The sequence below is a fragment of the Citrus sinensis genome, chromosome 3 (genome assembly GCF_022201045.2).
Source record: "Citrus sinensis cultivar Valencia sweet orange chromosome 3, DVS_A1.0, whole genome shotgun sequence".
NCBI lineage: Eukaryota > Viridiplantae > Streptophyta > Magnoliopsida > Sapindales > Rutaceae > Citrus > Citrus sinensis.
In genome coordinates this window covers 36,408,903-36,429,267 of record NC_068558.1, presented here as the reverse complement: position 1 = coordinate 36,429,267, position 20,365 = coordinate 36,408,903, and the positions used below count along the sequence as shown (strand labels likewise).

General features: G+C 33.7%; 2 protein-coding genes, 3 non-coding genes and 1 pseudogene across 6 annotated transcripts; 1 reads left to right on the top strand and 5 right to left on the bottom strand.

Annotated features, from left to right (window-relative positions):
- Nucleotides 1–481: 481 nt before the first annotated feature.
- Nucleotides 482–1,526, top strand: LOC112498169 (E3 ubiquitin-protein ligase RSL1-like). The gene is made up of 2 exons (XM_052436043.1): nt 482–1,107; nt 1,430–1,526. Exons 1-2 carry the CDS (start codon nt 482–484, stop codon nt 1,524–1,526), a joined length of 723 nt encoding a protein of 240 aa, XP_052292003.1.
- Nucleotides 1,527–8,036: 6,510 nt separating this feature from the next.
- Nucleotides 8,037–8,197, bottom strand: LOC112498392 (U1 spliceosomal RNA). Its single transcript, XR_003065710.2, has one exon. It is a non-coding gene; the product is annotated as a U1 spliceosomal RNA (small nuclear RNA).
- A 494-nt stretch (nt 8,198–8,691) lies between these two features.
- On the bottom strand, nt 8,692–8,888 carry LOC112498451 (U2 spliceosomal RNA). Its single transcript, XR_008053796.1, has one exon. It is a non-coding gene; the product is annotated as a U2 spliceosomal RNA (small nuclear RNA).
- A 1,243-nt stretch (nt 8,889–10,131) lies between these two features.
- Nucleotides 10,132–10,292, bottom strand: LOC127901541 (U1 spliceosomal RNA). Its single transcript, XR_008053781.1, has one exon. It is a non-coding gene; the product is annotated as a U1 spliceosomal RNA (small nuclear RNA).
- Nucleotides 10,293–10,583: 291 nt separating this feature from the next.
- On the bottom strand, nt 10,584–10,797 carry LOC112498447 (U2 spliceosomal RNA; annotated as a pseudogene).
- A 5,660-nt stretch (nt 10,798–16,457) lies between these two features.
- On the bottom strand, nt 16,458–20,338 carry LOC102622574 (uncharacterized). Of its 2 annotated transcripts, none has more exons than XM_052438155.1 (8): nt 20,196–20,338; nt 19,995–20,083; nt 19,140–19,213; nt 18,945–19,036; nt 18,278–18,386; nt 17,423–17,436; nt 16,894–16,999; nt 16,458–16,804 (listed from the first exon to the last, which is right to left on the bottom strand). In XM_052438155.1, exons 1-8 carry the CDS (start codon nt 20,250–20,252, stop codon nt 16,605–16,607), a joined length of 741 nt encoding a protein of 246 aa, XP_052294115.1. In that variant the 5' UTR covers nt 20,253–20,338; the 3' UTR covers nt 16,458–16,604. The 2 variants fall into 2 exon arrangements, with proteins under 2 accessions (XP_052294115.1, XP_052294114.1); XM_052438154.1 differs by having other exon boundaries at nt 19,140–19,228; nt 20,196–20,337.
- Between the last annotated feature and the right edge of the window lie 27 nt (nt 20,339–20,365).

The following is a 20,365-nucleotide window of genomic DNA, read 5'->3' as shown; positions in this document are numbered from 1 at the left end:
TGATGATATGCATGGAAAATTCAAGAACTTAATATATGAAATAACGTTAGTTGAAAGATGAAATTACGTTAGTTGGATAGCCATATGTTGACTTTGGAGATAGGTATCAAAAACAAATAACAAAATATGAAAATAATTTTACAATTTGTTGACTTATTCAAATTAAAATAAAAAATTGGCTAATCAAACAGCCTCAGATTTTGTTTCTTAAAATTAATAAAAATAATATGATTTTTGAATTGAAAAAAATACAAAGACTTTTAAATTATAATGTAAATTTTACATGGTTATGTCCATGTAAGCCCTCCCCTCACCCCCAATCCCAAGCAAGCGCAAACGCAGGAAGTTGAAAGAACCATCCACTATCCACGAAAACGGTACGAAATTATTGCGTTATATCCTCAGTCAAAAGCACAGCGTACTTTACCACTACTACCTTTTCAAGAAAGTGAATGAGAGAATTGAGAGCTGCAAAAAAGTCATGGGAAATACACTGCAGACACCAAAAGAAAACCTAGAGAAAGAAGAAGAAGAAGAAGAAGAAGAAAGCAGTGGAAGCAGCTTCACTTGTGAGATTTGCATAGAGCCAATGGCAGCAAGCAAGAAATTCAAGAACAAGAATCGCTGCACACACCCTTTCTGTCAAGATTGCATAGCCAAATACATACAAGTGAAGGTCCAAGACGACAACACAGCCAAAATCGAATGCCCTGGATTAGAGTGTAGTCATGACTTAGACCCTTTTTCTTGCGAACCCATCATCCCATCGAGTCTTTTTTCAAAATGGTGTGATGTTCTTTGCGACGATTATGTTCTGGGGTTCGAGAGAAGCTACTGTCCCAACACAAACTGCTTGGCTTTGGTAGTGAATGAGTGTGAGAGAAATGGGACATTGAAGAAAGCTCAGTGCCCAAGTTGCAAGCAATGGTTCTGTTTTCAGTGCAAGTTGAAATGGCATGCTGGCTTCAGATGTGAAGAAAGTGGGAACTTGAGGGACCCAAATGATATTATGTTTGGGCAGCTTGTGGAGACGATGAATTGGACTAGGTGCCCTGGCTGTGGCCACTGTGTTGAGCGCAAGAACGGCTGCTCTGTTGTCATGTGCAGGCTAGTTTTTTTTTTTTTTTTGCCCCCCTAATTCCCTCGTTTGCTTGTTATTAACTATTAATTTCAAAAGTATAATTTTTTTCATCATCAACATTATTTACTTTTTCAGATGCAAGACTCAATTTTGCTATAAATGTGGGGGAAAGTATCCGCTTGGATGTTTATGCTTTAGGAGTTTTGCATGCAACTGCAGGATAGCGTTTTCAATTTTATTCATGGCAGCAGGATTTATATTTGTTCTAGCTTTTTTGATTAAGAAGTAAGTAGTTCGAAAATTTTCTTATAGCTTCAATGTTTCTACACTAATTATTATTATTTTTAGATTTGAGCGTCGATTGAAAGCGTTTGATCAGATCGGCACTTTTGGTGCCACTTTTGGTCACTCATCTCTTTTTATGCAGGAAATATGCCAGATATAAGTACTAAGTCTGTTGCATTTTATTGTAATTGAAGATGATCGAAGGACTGGCCCAGATCAAAGCTAAGCTTCTTCTTATGGCTGTGAGTCAATCTTCCTTTTTTGAAGAACTTACTATAATCTTTCTACTGTTGCTTACAAAGTTTAGTAATTACTGATTGTTCCGTACTTGATTATGAAGTTTAACAATGGATGATGATATGACGTTTAGTCTGCTAATTAGAATCACAATATTTGATATGTTTATATGTTTCTATCCTAAGATTTGGTAGGATTTCAATATTGACTCGGAATATGTTTTGGAACTATACACAATATATATCTCAGTAACAATATTATGATTAGCTTATGTTGCTCTGCATGCGTCTGGTTATCTCTGCCATCAATGCCGTGTATGAATTCACTATTCCATATGCTTAGAAAATTGTTCTGAGCTTACTGCATTCTTGTAGCTCTCCTTGTGCATTGATTTCTCTCAACAAGGTTATAACCAACTTTTCCATATGCTTAGAAAATTGTCATTTTGCGTCATTTTATTCTCCATCTATACAAATGGATGTAAAGAGAATACTAATTGAAAGCATTATAAATAACTTGGTTTCATTTTTTATCTAGTTGTTAACTAATTATATTATTCTTTACCTTCCTTGTACGTTATGAAAGTAGTAATGTTAAGAATCCACTCGCTGAGTTGTATTACACTCATTTTGCTTTTTTTCCTTGTCTCTATCTCCCAGGCATACGAGGAGTTACTTCTTGCTGTTACTATCATTTTGTTGTGAGATTCGACTGCGATGTCCTCCCTTTAATATAGAATGAATGTTTTTGGGATTGAGATTGAACAGCCGTAACTTAAAATCTACAGCACTAAAATATTTTATAAATACTAGCTGTTGTATCTTGAAAACTATGTTGATATAATTTTTCACTAACATCATGAAAAAAATTATTATATCTTTAATAATATTATAAAAAATATTATTTAAAATTTATATTTATTATAAATTATTTAACTTTTATTTCATAATTACAATTTTTTTTCACAATAACTGTAACTTAAAAGTTATAGTACCTCAATATTAAAAAAAACTTATATTCTAGTTGTCACTTATCAACTATTTATTGTAGTATCACACACAAGTAGCTTTGATACATATAAAGATTTTGATCACCATATGTATCACATGTCTTACTTTGAGATGTTGTGACGGTCATGACTCAGTGAACAAATACAATGCAGTGTTGTATGTATCTGCCTCCCATTTTCTATTAAAATTTAAGGTTTCAATTTTCCTTTTTTCCTCAAAGTTTTCGTTGTCAACTCCTTAACTTAGGCTCCGTTTAGTACTCTAGTATTGCTTTCAGGCCATAATTGTTGTGAAGAGCAAGCTTCGACTTTTAAATAAAAGTTAAAGCAAATACAAGTTTTTCATCAGATAACTATAGGTTAAAATATCATTAACTTCTAAAACTATAATTAAAGTTAAATAATTGTAGTTTAATAGCCAAATGGAGCATGGTTTTGTATTGCTTAAGCTTAACACCCTCAAGTTTTCCATTATTCCTAAGCTTACAGCGAAAAAGATGGGGGTATACACAACATATTATAAGTTGGGGGTTAAACAAATACTTAAAAGATCAAGAATATCTAAAGGATAATGATATTTCAACCTCGTTTATTTTGTAATACCACCCCAATTATAAACGCACCCTACAAAAGCATTGTAAATCAAAATATTTTATAAATAAATGTCTCTTATTACCAAACTACACTTACATCAACTTTTTTTTTTCTCTCTCTCCTCTCTCCACTCACCGTAAACATGTTTCCAAGCTTTAAAAGAAAGCCAAGCACACAAAACTAGGAAGCAACAGGCTATCATCCTCATGAAGAAATTTGCAACTATCATTTGAGTTTTGGCACAAATTCTCATTATTTTGCTGCAATTTATTTTATTATTGAGTAGTGACAAATTAATGGAACTTGGAGGTGATTAACTCAGTTAATTTTTCGAACTAATTTTTCATTAAGAGACACGATTCTTATGCATCCATTAGGTGATGTTTATGCTCCATTCATCACCCATAACAACATGGACTAGATTGCTAACGCTTCTGATTGTTCTATTGAACTTTAAGAAAATGAATGGTTTAAAATAAAAATAAAAATACACACATGAATATGATGGAGTAGCTCAATCGCAACACCCGTTGAAATCAAAAATAAAGATTTTAGTTTGATAAGGTTAGGGAAAGGTCTCAGTCAACTAAATAAAACGAGATTGAAAATGTGGAGCACAATATATGAAAGGCAAATTTGTAACAATAAAAAGTTTTAGTAATTGGGGTGGAGTTATACAAATAGTAGGGGAAGAATATATAAAACTCATACCTTAAACTATAGTTAATCTCAATTTATTCCCGGACCTTTGGTTAAGAAGATCAAAAAATTTCATCAACCTACCTTCATTTTTTCTCCATCTTTAAATAAAGAAAAAAGAGAGAGAGAGAGAATAAACTAAAATTTATAATAATTTGTAAGCATTTTGAAGATTTTTATTTTCCAAGGAGTAATGGAAAATTAATCCAAAATTTAAGATTTTTCAACAACGGTAAGGTCACAAGTGTCATTCAACAAAACGAGGGCAAATGGGATATCGAAAAAGCATTTTCCTAGTCATAAAGAGTAAGGAATAACAAAGGAAAAGATTGGTTAATGCAAATAAACCGTCCAAAAGGGCCCAAACTGATACAAAATTGACCAAGTCAACCGAACCACATCAATCCACGGCAAAACATCACTCTCACGACGACGTTTGTTGAAGCTTTGTAATACATTCCAAGTTTTATGTGAGGAGGTTCCCTAGTTGCCAAACTTGGAAAGCTTTGCATGTTAATTTGATCATCCTTCATATTGTTACTTTCTTAAGACGCATTATCGGACAAACTTTCAAAACCGGTCCTCTTAGATCACAAAATATCTAAATAATGAAGAAATGTGAAGTATAATGTACAATTGTCTATATTTGTGTTTGTCTAAGTCAAGGGCGACTTGGTCATTTCATAGTGGATATAGAGTTTGGTCCGACCATGTTCACAAATTCGAAACCTTGCATGTTAATTTGATTATCCTTGAAACTGTTGTTGGGTTCTTGTTAAAACAAACGTTTACTTTCTTAAGAGGAATTATTAGACAAACTTAAACCCATTCTTTTAAACTTCTTAATTAATAACAATTAAAGAAGAAATGTGATTTATATTATTTGGTCTATGTTGTTAAAAGAGTATATAGGAACTAGGAAGCATATTTTTGACTTATTGTGCACCCAAATATTCAGAATACGCTATAAAGAAGTTATATGATTAAGTTACTTCATATGTTGATGTAGGAACTTTTTTTTTCTCCTCAATTATTTGAAATTATGTTCAACCTATTGTATCTAAAAATCACCACATCACATTTTACTATTAAAAAAAAAAAACAGTTGTAAGAGTCATAGCTATTAATGAAAGTAGAAATATATGTATTATAATAAAAAAACAAACATTTCACATTAGAGTTGCATAGCTTGCAGTCAAGGTTCTTAGGTAAACCTTTCTTAGTAGTACTTCGTAACTCATTAAGTAGTATGCTAGTAATCCTAATTAAGAAAGAGGGGAAACCAAAAAAAAAAAAAAAAAAATTATCCTAACATGTTCGATTAAAGTTGTAAATTTGGTCACGTCGTGGTAGTTCAATTCGGAAAGGGTAAACATTTGAGTTCTAGATACATCCTAACTGAATTTAGTAACAAAAAAATAAACAATTACTTAATTAAGTTTTCCTGGACCACCGAACCATAATCCATCTACATGTCGATATCTGTTGAGCAAATATCATATAAATCTATTATGTGGGTGATCGAATGAAGTAACAGATAATTTTACTGGTATTACAATTCAAATATTAATAACTAGCATCATGTTAAAAATATTTAGAAAAAAAAAAAAAAAAGAGAGAGAATAAGTAAAATTATTTGACTAAGAATACAAGCAGTAAATTTTTGGTGTATGGTGTATGAATGAGTTGTTATTTGATAATTTGATTCACATGGGCTAGGATTTTAACTTCAAGGCGAAAACGATGTTCTTCTTTAGTCACATAATACATAAATATCAACGTACATCATCAATTAACTTGTTAATTTTAATTCCCTGTACTTCTCTAAATTTATAAGACTATTTCCTAATTAAAAAGAAGAAGAAGAAGATGGAGAGGGGGGGAAGAGTCAAGGCAGTTAAAAGACACAACTTTTTCATTAAAACTACAGAGTCAGATACATAAAAATGGTGTTTCAACTTTTGCTTCACAATCCCAAATGAATGTCAGTGACAGTGAGTAGAGAGAACGAAAACTGCATGCAGTTTAACCGCTGCTTAGTGCTTAATTATGTCAACTCCTAGTCAAAGTTAAAAGTTAACCAGAACCATAGTTACCATTCTACAGCATTGTGAGGATTAATTTTGTTGATTCTTTTTAAAGTCTACTTAAGCGTATTCAATCCTCTCAAGTGACTCAAAAAATATCTTATATTTGTGAAACTTTGAAGTGACTTCTTACGGGTCTCAACAACATGCCAAATGAAAATCCATTTCTGGAAAGCCAAGCAAACAGAGATGGCGATGTTCGGAAGCGCATGCTTACTCTCCTTCCGGTAGCGGTAGTTATTATGTGGGCATCATTAGCATTGATGGTCTGTTATTCAGGAGCAATTGATCACAATTTAGGCTTTGCAGTCGTGTGCGCTGTATCTATAGTGCTGGGCATTGCCATCTGCTCTCTATGCGTTGCTTTGTCTTCTCTTAAAATTGAGCCACTTTTTGGGTCTAGGCAAGATCCCCCAGCGAATATTTTTCGTTAAGAACTAGTTAGTTGAATGATTATAATAGATGCTCTCAGTATCAAGTCTTGCATTTTCCTTAGAGTTAGCGTTTGATGCCTGCTACATCTATCCTACTGTGCACGGTATTTGAAGATGATAAGGAAATAACATGTTTCTTTGAAGTTTTAATTTTTATTAATGCATTAGTTGTGTATATAAGCTGAAAATGTGTGCTCTTTGTAACATAAGTTATTTTTTCTTTTGTCCTCACGTCCTTCATCCAAATTAGAAATTCTTGACTTAATTAAAGCGATTGAGATTTTTCGTTTGTGGAAGGAGGTCGTAGGTTCATGGCACTTTTCTCAAGTCATTGAAAGAAACAAAATAATAAAATTATTACTATAACTTTTGCACTCATTGCAAATCGAAGTTTTGGGCTTACAAACAAACGTTTCTTATAGCTGGCTTTCGAGAAACCTTAGCACGTAAGCACTACTTTATCCAGTTACGTTTCTTGATTCATTACGTGATAGACATAAATGGGTCCCTTTATGAAGAGGAATTATATAATATAATGTATCAGAGATATCATACAATTTCTCTAAATGTATATAGAGAGAAGCTAATTTTAAGAATTCACTCGCTGAGTTATATTATACTCATTTTGCTTTTTCTTGTTTCTCACTCTTCAGCATTCTAGAAGTTGATCCTCCTTGATGTTAGTACCTTTTTGCTGTAAGATCCAACCACACTATCAAGTATAAGATAGTTGTCACTTATCAACTATTTCTTGTAGTACTTACATAGGTAATGATTTTGATCACAACCATACACACTCAAACCTTAAGTTCATTGTATTGGTGAAAGGATAATATCATATGGAGAGATACTAGAGTACCTCTGTTTTATTACACTCACTTAATACACTTATGACATGTGTTCATGAATTAAATATAACTATCAATTACATGATGATTTTTTAAAATAAATGAACACATATCATACATGCATTAAATAGGTGTAATACCATAGAGGTATTATAGAATCTCTCATATAATATGCTAGCTTACTTGAAGATACTATGATGGTCATGACTGTGAACAATAGAGTGTTGTATGAGAGATACAACATTTTGTTGTCCACTTTCAAGTGTTTTTTTTTTCCTTCAAAGTATTTATTTTCAACCCTTAAATTAAGTTCCATTTAAAACTCTAGCATTGGGCATTTTAGATTCGTCAAGGGTTAGAGATTATTGAGACTCAGTTTTTTTATGTTACTAATTTAAATGGTATTACTAAGGCCTTGTTTGAGATTAAGATTGAATAGTTATATCTTAAAAGTTACAGCACTAAAGTGTTTGATAAACATTAAATGCTTTAGTTTAGAAACTAATTTGATTTAATTTTCTATTTATATGATGAAAAATCTTTTATATTTTTAAAAATCTTATTAAAATTATTATTTAAAAATTAAATTTACTAATATTATTAACTTTTATTTCATAACTACAACTTTTTCAGCACCTACCAACTAGGATTTAAGCTCAATGAAAGAATTGACTATTACTACTCGTACTGTTATCATTATTATTATTATTTTGAAGATAGTATTATGCCTATTGAATGGTGAAATTTTTTTACTTGCAATGGGTAGGGGCCGCGCGAACGCAGGCCCCCACTGCCACAAATTATGACGTAGGCTCTCCCACTTGGGGAGACCTTAGGGTGGTGCACTCTCCATGTGCAATGAGAGCCACCATCCTAGGCCATGGGCCTTCTAGATCCCCCATCGACCTCGTCCAGGTAAGTATGTTCTTATGTTGTCCAACTTCTTTATTTGTACTGGCCTTAGGTTTCTTATTTTTCAGTCTGTTTCCAATGTGGGATATTTTATGCAATGTCGAATGACTCGTATCAATATCATCATGCTATATCATGATTTCCTCCGCAAGCAGGTCATGCATGCAAGGTTGAATCTGCAACATACCATCCAATTAAGAGCATTCCATGGTCTAGGCAAATTCTTTCTTCTTCTTCTTTTCTCAAATGATTAACTTGCTTGTATATCGATCCTTCGTGATATTGTTTCAGGAAACAAATAATTCATCGATCAGTGATTTACAATTAAATTCCGATGCCGCTGTCTACTCAAAGACTAGACACCCAATAAATTTGTATCCATGACAACACCTTAATCACTAAATTTATTTGATAGAAAGAAGATAAAGCAAGGAACAGTTTAAATTCTCCATCACAAAATCCTGCTTATCCCACGACAGCATGTGAAATTTTTCAGCTGGATTGGGTAGCGTGTGCCAGGCCCTTGCAGTAGTGCAACGAAAGGGCGACGCTCGAGAGCCCTGGTAGAATGCTCCCGTAGCGAGCTCTCCGCCTTAAAATAATTAATCTAATATCGTGCGAGCCATTGTCTCACATATCAGATATTAAATTGATAAGAACAGATACTAAACTTGATCCTGGCCAAAATGCCGAGAAAGGTGTGAGTTTAGGATTATGCTGTTGCTTCTTTTGTACATAGCTGACAGCTCCTTCTTTTTCTCTCTCAATCAATGTAGTAATTTGGAAAAGTCTTAGAGAACTACCTCCAATTTAAAATCAGGCACTCCACGTTCTCAATTTACTCAACTTTTTAACCTATAGTATAATTTATAGAAATGCTTTCTTTATTTCGTGGTGCATAACCGTACAATTAAGTTAATTTCGCTCCTCTTGTAATGAGTCAAGGGATGAATCTCTCTAGTAATTTAATCTCTTATGACGAAAACAAGATATCAAGACTTCAATTTCTCCAATTTATGCAATTAGTAGGAAGGTTTTAGTGTTTTACTAACATGAAGTCTTGCATGAAATCGCAAAAATTTACACTCCTGCTGTCTCTGAAGAAAGAAAAATATATTTGATCTCCAATTATTTGTACATCATAATACAACACAAAATTCATCAGCGCGTTATATTTTCCACAATCATATATATTGGCTCTTGGTTGCCCTTTTGCTTTCAAACTGCTCTCCAAGACCTAAATCAATAACCAAACAAAACTGCTCTCTATTGTTTGGTAATAATATCCAAACAAAAATCTCTCCAAACAAAGATGGAATTAAAAAAAGGGAAAAAAAAAGTTCTTAATAGAGACCTTTCGATTTAGATGTAATATTCAAAAGTTCTCCCTTTCATTTTTAGAATCTCTCTCTAATATTTCATTTATTTAATTGCCCACCTGATGGTCACTTTAACTTCAGCTCTCAAATTGGATATCAAAATTTTATATCTGATACATCATACATATATGGATGAGAAGCTTTCAGAAGCTTCAAAATCCATGGTTCTAGCCTTGTCAGTTCTACCATTCAATTTTTTTTTTCTTTTTACATATTTGTTGCTATTACCAAAATCACCATATAGATCCTATTTCCTTTTTTAAATCTTCTGATGAAATGTTGATGTCAGGTTTTGACTCCGATTCCGTTCTACGAGAGATACAACATGTTGCTCCCCACTTTCTATTACAAAAATTCAATTTTTTTTTTAATTTTGTTCTCAAAGTATGTATTTTCAATCCTTAGGTTAATACTAAGGGTTATGGGATTATGGAGACTCCATGTTGCTAATTTGAATGGTATTATTATGCTCAGTGGAACAGTTAAACATTACTAGTACTATTATTATGATGTTGAAGAGAGTATGATGCCTATTTGAATGGTGAAATTTTTTTACTAGCAATGGACAGGGGCCGCGCGAACGCAGGCCCCCACTGTCACAAATTATGACGTAGGCTCTCCCGCTTGGGGAGACCTTAGGGTGGTGCACTCTTCCAAGTGCAATGAGAGCCACCATCCTAGGCCATGGGCCTTCCTGATCCGCCATTGACCCCGTCCAGGTAAGTATGTTCTTACGTTGCTCCAGCTTCTTTATTTGTACTGGCCTCAGGTTTTTTTATTTTTCAGTCTTTTCCCGATGTGGGATATTTATGCAATGTCGAATAGCTCATTTCAATATCATGCTATAACTTGATTTCCACAGCAAGCAGATCATGCACGGTTGAATCTGCAACATACCATTTATATTCTCTATCACTAAAAACCCTTGAGCAAAAGCAGGTTGAATATTTATTTTGTTTGAGAATAAATAACACAAAAAAAGAAGCAGATTGCATGTGAAAAACTTTCAGCTGGATTGGTGGGGTGCGCCAGGCTCTCGCAGTGGTGCAACGCAAGGGCGACGCTCGAGAGCCCCGGTAGCAAGCTCCCGTAGCGAACTCTCCGCCTTAAAATGGTTAATTTAATATCGTGCGAGCCTTTGGCTCACATATCATATATTAAACTGATAAGAACAGATACAGTATCTGAGATACTACGCTACTTGATCTTCGCCAACAGGCCGAGAAAGGGATGAGTTTTAAGCTTATGCAGTTGCTTCTTGTATATACAGCTGACCGCTTCTTCTTTTTCTCTCTTTAAATCGATGTGTTTAATTTGTAAAAGTCTTAGAGAACTCCCTCTAAATAAAATTAGGCACTCCACATTCTCAATTAATACAACTTTTTAACCGATAGCATAATTTAGAGAATGCTTTCATTATTTCATGGTGGATGAGTATGAGGATAAAGTTAAGTTAGTTTGGCCTTTTGTAATAAAAATAAGGAGTTTAGGTTGAATCTCTCCAATAATTTGATCTCTTGTAATGAAAACAAGAGAACAAATATTCAATTTCTCAAATTTAATTATATAATTTGGAAGATTTAATTTAGTATTTTACTAACATAAAGTCTTACATGAAACCGTCAAATTTTACACCCTTGCTATATTCTTAAAAATGGAAAATTTATTTGATCTCCAATCATTTGTACTTCAAAATATCAAACAAAGTTCATCAGCGGGTTGCAGTTTCCATATATATAAGTTCATCAGCGGGTTGCAGTTTCCACATTCATATATATTGGCACTTTTTGCTTTCAAACTGCTCTCTAAGACCTAAATAGCCATTCATTACCCAAATAAAAATACCCTCCATTGTTTGTTAACAATCTCCAAACAACGAAGGAATAGTATGCAACCATGGTTTTCTTAAATTTAACTTCTCTTTCCCTTAAAAAAAAAAATCTTAATAGTGAATTTTCAATCTAGATATAATATTCAAAAGTTCTCCCTTTCATTGTTAGATTTTCTGTAGTATTTTGTTTATTTAATTCTCCACATTTGAATTGATATGAATATTATGAGTGAAAGAGTAGGAATTTTGGCTTATCAACGAATTGAAGCACCTTCAACAGCCAACAAACAACAAATGTGCTTTTAACACAAATGAAAATTGCAAACAACGATGCATGAGTGGAGGGGTGTAAAAGTAAAATTGTAAATACAAGTAAAAGACGTTTCATGACTTTCCAGGGGTGCCCAATAGCTCGACTCTATGTCAAATGGGGAGATAAGCCTGTTAGAAAGGGGTCAATTTTATATAAAATTGACCAAGTCAACCGAACCACATCAATCTATAGAGCAAACATGCAAACACCAGTTTTACGACGCCGTATGTTCAAGCTTTTGTACAATTCAAGCTTTTATGTGACGTTTCATAATTGCTAAAATTGGAAACCTTGCATGCGAAATTCGATTATCCTTGAAATTTTTTATGGGTTCTCTTTTTGTTGGGTCCTTATTAAAACAAATATGTTCTTTAATTTCTTCAGAGGAATTGGTTATGAATACAAACTTAAACCGATTCTCTTAAACCACTTAATAATAAAGAATGAATAAATTATTGTGATGTATAATGTTTAGTCTATGCTGTTACTCATCCTCTTGAATTGATTATTTAGTAGGGCTTAACTTTCTTATAAAGAATATAAGCAAATAATTGGTACTATTTTGTACAAAACTAGTTTTGGAAAACCATGTATATGTTGGATTTTTTTCCCCCAAAATAGGTGTCGTACCACAGTTTTATTATGATTAACAAAGACAATTTGGGATAGAAAAGAATAAAAAAAAATTATTGAAAAAATCTATGCTTTGTTGAAGGTAAAGTTTATAGATAAAACCATTCATTTTGTCGTGTATCCCCGATTAATGCAGTCTCAGATGCTTCAATTGTCAATTCTAGTATTGAGCGAAAGGTTACACCCATGGGTTCTGTATTACAATTCAACCCTATTACACCAGTAACAATAGGCAGCATAGGATAAGAGGCGTTACGTCTAAGAATTAGCAACACAAAAACTTTGTTATAAACTGCCCCCTTTCCTAAGCGAGATCGGGACTAAGAAGAATGTTTAGGTTCAAGTTGCTTCATGTACATATGCGAAGAAAGATTTTCTTTCAAATATTTGAAATTTATACTCAACATATTCTAGGTATGTATATATATGTGTGTGTAAATGAACTTTCTGCTAAATTAATGAAATGTTTCTATTATTTTCACTGATCACTAGGGCAAGTATGAATTAAATTTTATCTCTAAACAATCAACACATCACATTTCACAATTCACGGTTGAAAAAATAATTATAAGATGAGTCAAAAAACAATGAATTAATGAATCAAGAATACGAGCAGTAAGGTTTTGGTGTGTGGATTTCATAGATGGATGTGTTGTAGCAGGAAAATTTGGCATGGATTATTATAAGGTGGATTGGTATTTGATGATTTGGTTCAAATGGGCTAGGATTTTAATTTAATGAGAAAACGATGGGCTCCTTTTTGTCACATAATGCATAATAAATGTCTTTGTACATTATTAATTAATGTGCTTATTATGGTAACTCTCTTTAATTCTTAAATTAGTAAAGATTTCTCGCAGAGAAAAAGTGCACACTACATTTTTTTAGCTACACTAGGTCTGCCGTTTGCAACTCTATGTTACCTTCAAGGATTTTTTTTTTTTTTTTGGTACATTCGAACTGTTTGATGAAAAATTATTAATTTAATTTTATCATATAGACAATGACTATTTCCCAAAGAAATAAAGAACATAAAAGGAAAGGAAAGGACGGGTCAAAGAAGTCAAAATCACTTTTTTTTTTTTTTTTTCTAATTGAGAGTCACTGCATTGCCATATACATCAAAATGGTGTGACAGTGACTTTGATGGACATCTTCTAGGGGAAACCTTAGGTGCAACTGTGGCACCATGCCACAGTTGTATCTAGCCGTTGGATGTCAGTGGACTCCACTAATCTAACTGCATTCAACGACTAGATGTAACTGTGGCACGGTGCCACAGTTGCACCGTAGCCTGATCCCATCTTCTAAGAGAAGTTTAAAATATTAACATAATAATATCCACAACTACAAGAAAGTGTTCAGAGTTCAAAGAAAACCATGTAGAAAAGTGTTTCTATTTCTTAAAATATTTTATTTGGCAGTCAATAATAACAAAGGAAAATAACATCAACTGGGTAAAGACACAAAAATGGTGGGAGTGTCAGAGTCACATCTTTTTCATTAAGACTGCATAGCCAGGTACATAAAAATGGTGTGATCATTAATCTTTTGAAACTGAAAGCAGAAGCGTGAGCATTAATAAAGTAAATCATAGTAAGGGGTAATTTTTAAGTATATGAGGTTTAACCTATTAATATTTAAATAGAATATATTGATATAATTATAAAAATCTCCTCTGTTATTATTTAATATTTAAATTGACCGTGAGTGAGTTATTAAAATTATTAAAATATTCTTTTTATTAAAATAATAAATTATTAAATATAAATTTGAGAATTGATGGGTATAAGTTTGGCCGGAATCACAAAACACAGAAAAAGATAAAAAAAAAAATCATTTATGTAAAGTAATTGACATGTTAACTATAAAAAATTCCTTAAAACTGAAATAATTCCTTAGTAAAATATTATCAAGTATCAAAGTAATTAACTGCATCAGAATTAACAAATTGTTTGAAAACCCACTTCAACAAAATGCATGTTGGCGGTGTATTGGGCTTAAAGAGGATTTCGTTTGTGAGATCTAATTGGGTTGAACATGGCCGCAAGTGCGGGATGAAATTTGTGGCTGTTGAGATGTTTTGAGGTCGGAGCTGCACGGGGGTTGGTTGAGGGGATGGACGGTGACACAATGGAACCCTCACCGATGGCAAAAATCATGGCAGTGGCATGTGGCGTGAGAAGCTGCGAGCTAGGGTTTTGAGGGCTGTGTGTGGTTGAATTTTGGGATGTTAGAGGTTGCTGCATGGTATCGGAATGGCTCAAGGGTGATGGCGGATGGGTGGCATCAGCAACGGCCAAAGGGGCACTGCCGGTGTGGGGGTTGTGAGACAAAACCCATCTTCTTGGGTTAATGCTCGGTGGTGGATGCAGCTGATTTAGAGGCTCTCGTGACTGGCGTTGGTCACCAGCGTTGGGGACTTTGGCAATGGCAAAACACTACCATCGGCCGCCTGTGGAGCCATGGCCGGCTGGTCACGTTCGGTCAACGGCGGGCAAATCGGTCAAAATTGTATTGATCTAGCAAAAAAAATATTTTTAATTTTAAATATGATTTTACACATTTACCCTCCTATACTGATGTCATACGTATTTTTATACTAACAGAAGTAAATGTAATTACATCAATACATTTTATGTAAGTGTTAATACACCAAACCTCAAGGGTTCCTAAAAATTACCCGTATAGTAAGTACAAATACAACCCAAGCGAAACACATTAAGCAAACGAGACTCGTGTATCAAAGTGTTCTATTTTTGTCCTAGAATCCCAAAAGAATAATGTCAGTGAGCAGCAGAGAACTGTGAACTGCAGTTTGAAGTTTTAAGTTATGAACTACTACTTACAGGCAACACTTAATCAAAGTTAAAAGTTAACCATAGTTTTAGTTTGACTGCTTTTCCTAGTCCTGCTTCCATAAGTCTCTTAAGTGGTTCAAAATTGTTATATATATACATACAGCCAATCACAGATTCATTTGTGTTTTCATTCATATCACCTGTCTCAAAATGCCATTTGGAATCCGACCTCCACGAATGCTACATGATCGATAAATGCTTCGGTTCCACATAAATGGTGTCCTTGCGGTGGTGGCTATTATATTTGTGAGATCCTTTGATAGTTACCAAAATTTAGCCTCTGAATAATATTCCACTGGTTTTGGACGCGACGCTGTTTCTAATGGCACCGACCTTCTTCTTCAACATCAAAGGAATCTCGTGCTTTTAAGCTACGCTATGGGTCTCTGTGTCATATCAGCACTGCTGCTGTTATTGGCACACTTGGCTGACAACACCTTGGCCTTTGATATCACTTTATTTTCACAGGGACCGATGTGCCTTGCCGCGTTCTATCATAACCTTGCTAGATTCAGCATCAGCACTTCCTGGGCTGACCAGGTTTCGGATGCCATCTTACTGCTTTGCACTGTTTCAGTTTTTGCTGTATTTGTTCTTCATTGAGCTTTCTCTTTGGGGCGCATTTAGTGTTCATTTTCTATGAACCAATGGTGAATGTAAGAGGGTAACAGCTATCTAGTTAAAAAAATGGTGAATGTAATAGGGTAAGAGCTACCTAGTTAAACAATTATGTCTCTCACGTATTTTCTTTCTAGTTTATGCGTTACATGTCTATGCTTCTGTGTAATGTGTAATTTGTTGGATATGGAAATGCAAATGCATTTGAAGTTAATTAAATGAAGTTTTAGATCATGATACCATCTTTTGTTTTCTTTTTTGATTGGTAAATCCACACATTAAGGAACGTTTTAGATGATATGCTGTGCATGAGGTTGAATCTAATTATGCACTGGAAGCTCTTGATATTCTGGGAATCGGGGCTGATTCTGCTAGAGATTGAATCTGATTTAATCAACGTTGTACAAAATGATCGGTTCTTTCAGAGATTAAAAGATTATACTAGTCTGTTTTGTGTAAAATATATCCCAACAGCTCGTGATGTAGCTACTAAATAGTTTATAACAAAAAGACTTGGTTAATGTTGTAAAGATCGTCAATGTTACATACGAATGTAGTGTTAATTTAATGTTTTAACTGACATGTGTTGTTAATGCAATGACCAGTTATCTCCGTGATTGTAAAGTAAGATGTTAATTATAAACCCTAAATATGCAAAATTCTATTAGGAGATGAAATTGCAAGTCATTGCAAGAGGCCAGAGCTCATTAACACTAATTGCATAACTTACAATTAAGCAAGAAATAACCCAATTAAGTGGTGGCATCAAGAAATGGTAAAGTTCTAACTAACTGGAACCTCGTCATTTTCCTCATCAGAAGAGCTTGAGCTTGAGCTTGATGTTTCAGTTTCAGATTCTTCAACTTCCGATTTTTCAAGCTCCAACACAGCACTAAAACCAAATTCATTTCCTGGAGAGAACGACTTTCTCAGTTCTTCTGCCTTCTGGGTTGTGGTAACTTTCTTGTCCTTCACGTTCAAACCTTCCTATTTCGACAGAAAAAACCCCAAGAGCGTCAGTCAAGCAAAAAAGAAAAAAAAAAGATGTATGTAAACAGGGGTTGACGATGACTTGCCTTTTTTGTGTAATCAGTCAATGTTGACCTAACTATTTCTTGAACAACAAACTTGGTTACCCGCTCTTCACCAAGGATTTGTATGAGAAAATCCCTAGGTACCTGTAGAAATTAAGATTTAGCCTTTTTCGACACAAAAGAACGAGTTTTAAATAACAGGGGAGTTTGAGCAATTCATACAAAGTGAAACGTGGTTTGACAAAGGCTATTCGTAAAAGTTCGGAAATTATAGCTTAATTTAAGGAGCTTCAAGACTATCACACACCCCCATTCCCATAATCTGTATATCGATACCAAACATGTGTGCGATACTTAGGCCCTACAGGTTTCCTAACTGGTAATGTTTACATTTGACAGCAATCACCAATTTGGATAAGGAGGAGAAGGCAATTTTTTTGAAAATTGCAAATGTGCATTCAAAGAATAAAATTAATCAGCCCTCGTACACTATATATCTAGCCAAAGGTAATGCTACTCAAAAACAATTTTAAGTTGTTGGAAGACCCAATGCCAGAAGATGCTCACCTTTGTAGTTTTTCCTGCATTAGGTACAAGATCAGAAGGTTAGAGTTCATGGACTGAAAATTCTGAGGTTTTACAAAAGAAAAATCTACGAACCTAAAGAAGAGGCAGTCTATTATCAAAACAAAATATTCAGTAGTTTCAACAAAACCAACTTTGATGATCCTATACAACCGATAACAATCTAGACTTAAACCATGCTCTTTTGATGATTGCATAACAGAGAACGATAGATGGTCAGATAGACATGGAAAAGCTGAAGTAATCAAGGGAAAGGGGAATTTTTATTGATGACCATAAGTCCAAAGGTAGAATTCAAAGATGTCAAAATGAAAAGGCATTTATTGGCATGAATAGGTCATCAAAATATGATTTAAAACATTCAAATACTAAACAAAAACTAGGCTTGGAAATGATGTTTATGAATTCCCAACACAGATAATGAAGTTGATAGAAACTAATATCAACCAGTTAATAGCCTAATATGTAAGATGTTGACCATTTTTTAAGCTCAATAGTTTTCATATTCAATTTTTATAAGATATTGGGAACAATAAAATTAATAAGTAATATCAAAGTTCACGTAATTTTTATATAACTGAAATATTACCAAACATCATAACCTCCTTTTCCTTAACAAATTTGACAATGGATTTGTATTATTAGATATGGTTGACAACTCATTTTTGCTTTACATAAAGCTTAATGTTATTCATCAAAGTGAAGAAGTAACGATAGAGCTTGAAAAATATCATACGATGGCACATTTTTAAATGTTCCAAAAAAAAAAAGAAACATAAGCAACTGCGAACTCAAACAACGTAATAATAATAAAAACAAGTAACAACAATGCATTACCTCCTTTTTCTCGCCGAAATCCTGGAATTGGTGGTGCCGAACGAGCTAAATTTGTTAAAACCTTATCAAATACTCTTTGTGTTGCATCACCAGTCAAGTCCACTCTTACCTGTCAATTGAACATGAGAATCACAAATGAGGTCTTAACTAAATCATGACTAAGGCAAAACGGCCCAACAATTATCATTGCCATAGTTTTTCTTACAAGGAACAAATGTTGAGGGCAAGCAAACCCTGTAGAGTTAAAAAATGTTTGAAGGCCCTCCAGGAACTTTATTTAAGGGCCCAAACAACATAAGCTACCAGGTAAAGTCGTGTTTGAATTTTCACGCGCTGTTGATGTTCCTCGAAACTCTTGCAAACCATTTTCATTCACTTTCATGAACTCAGATAAACACTTTGAATGCTATATTACTAAATGAAACCATGAACCAGTATCTATAATACACAATAAAAATCACTAGTCCAACTAATCCATTCTGGACTTTTATGTGTCATAAAAGTTGCCAATGGAAAATAATTCTTATAGCATTATACTCAAAGGATACTGACCTATTATAAGAAGCTGCAATATTTTGAGCTAAGCTGCATATTACCGGTATGCAAATAATGATGAATATTTGAATGATCTTGGATGACATTAAACAAGTGAATCCCAAAGGCAAACCTGGATCTTATCTTCATCTTGAGACTCTACAACTATCTTAGCATCTTTCACAGTTATCAAGTCCTCTGGTTCTGTAATAGACACTTCTACGCCTACATAGCACCATTGAAGCAAATTACTCAGTAACATACACCAACAGAAAGGAGAAGTAAACAAAACGACATTACATGACATATTTTATTATGCGAAGCTCACCTGAATCAACTGCAGACACCGTCTTTAACACATGTTGGACCCTTCTCATAAGGGGATTACAATATAATGATGGCCTTACGAAGAAGCAACTATGCAAGGCAATATCCATAGAGATCTCATTAACAAAGAAAATATATAAAAATCATTTTAAATAAAAGTAAGCACATGGAAAGTATCAATTAAGCTTGGGTCATAGTGAATAAGTAATTTTACTTATTATTATTACTATCATTTTAAACGATGCAGAAGAAGCAACTGAAAGTAAGAAAAGATATACTTTATGCAAAACGACGAGTTCTTCTTCTGTTTGCTAAGGTAGATGAAAGAAGCAAGAATGAATCTATTAATCTATTATAGAGACAGGGCTAATGCTTCCGTCATTTAAAAAATACAAACGAAGCAAATACCACCATGAGCTATCCATTTGCTTCGTCTGTCATTAGGAACATGGATTTGTATTTCCCTATAGTAAATTGCAGGGACCTCTCTTACTTAAATTAAGATACGGAAAGGAGCCAAGTGGGTTCAAAATCTGTCAAAAACCTCTCACATTTCTGGAATTCATAAAACACCTTCCAAATAATGTTATCGAACGAAACAAATAAATTGACCAATACCATCTACTGTTAGACAATACTGGAGGGAAAGTAAACAAAATTTACTTATATTTGTACCACTATCGAGTGATTGCTAAATCGCTCTTCAATTTAATATCGGTAAGTTAGTAAATCCATAGCCAGGTATCATTAATTTTTATATAATAATATTAGAAGTAGTAACACTCTTTCGCTCCTTTATCCTAATTGTATTGAGAATATCATTTAATTGAACTGACACATTAATTCAGACCTATACCTGGAGTTTTGAAAATGGAAGAAATTAACACTCTTGGGCGCATTTGGATGGCAAAGAGTGTAATTTCCGCAACTCCTCGGAGAAAACAACTACAAAAAATAAAATAAAATAAAGAATGAGAAGTAACTTGATTGTTTTGTGAGTAATGATAATTTTGAACAAAAGTAAATAAAGCACAGAGAATGATATGAATTTTTTTACTTCAATATTTTGAAATTTTGATGGAATTATCGTCATTGTGGCTGAAGCTGAGGCCATTGCTACGCTCCCGATGCTTCTCCTGTTCTTGTTTATCAACAGAGTTCCCGTTGGATTTTATATAAATTTCACTCGGTGCCAAACGGCGCCGTTTCGTAAAATTTAAACCTTTT

What these genes read in the sequence shown, in the direction of transcription:
- LOC112498169 (XM_052436043.1), top strand. Translation starts at nt 482, where the DNA reads ATGGGAAATACACTGCAGACACCAAAAGAAAACCTAGAGAAAGAAGAA. An exon ending in TGCTCTGTTGTCATGTGCAG is followed by an intron (nt 1,108 to 1,429) that starts GCTAGTTTTTTT and finishes TATTATTTTTAG; the next exon opens with ATTTGAGCGTCGATTGAAAG.
- LOC102622574 (XM_052438154.1), bottom strand. Translation starts at nt 20,252, where the DNA reads ATGGCCTCAGCTTCAGCCACAATGACGATAATTCCATCAAAATTTCAA. An exon ending in TTCCATTTTCAAAACTCCAG is followed by an intron (nt 19,229 to 19,994) that starts GTATAGGTCTGA and finishes TGCCTTGCATAG; the next exon opens with TTGCTTCTTCGTAAGGCCAT. An exon ending in TGATTACACAAAAAAGGCAA is followed by an intron (nt 16,805 to 16,893) that starts GTCATCGTCAAC and finishes CGAAATAGGAAG; the next exon opens with GTTTGAACGTGAAGGACAAG.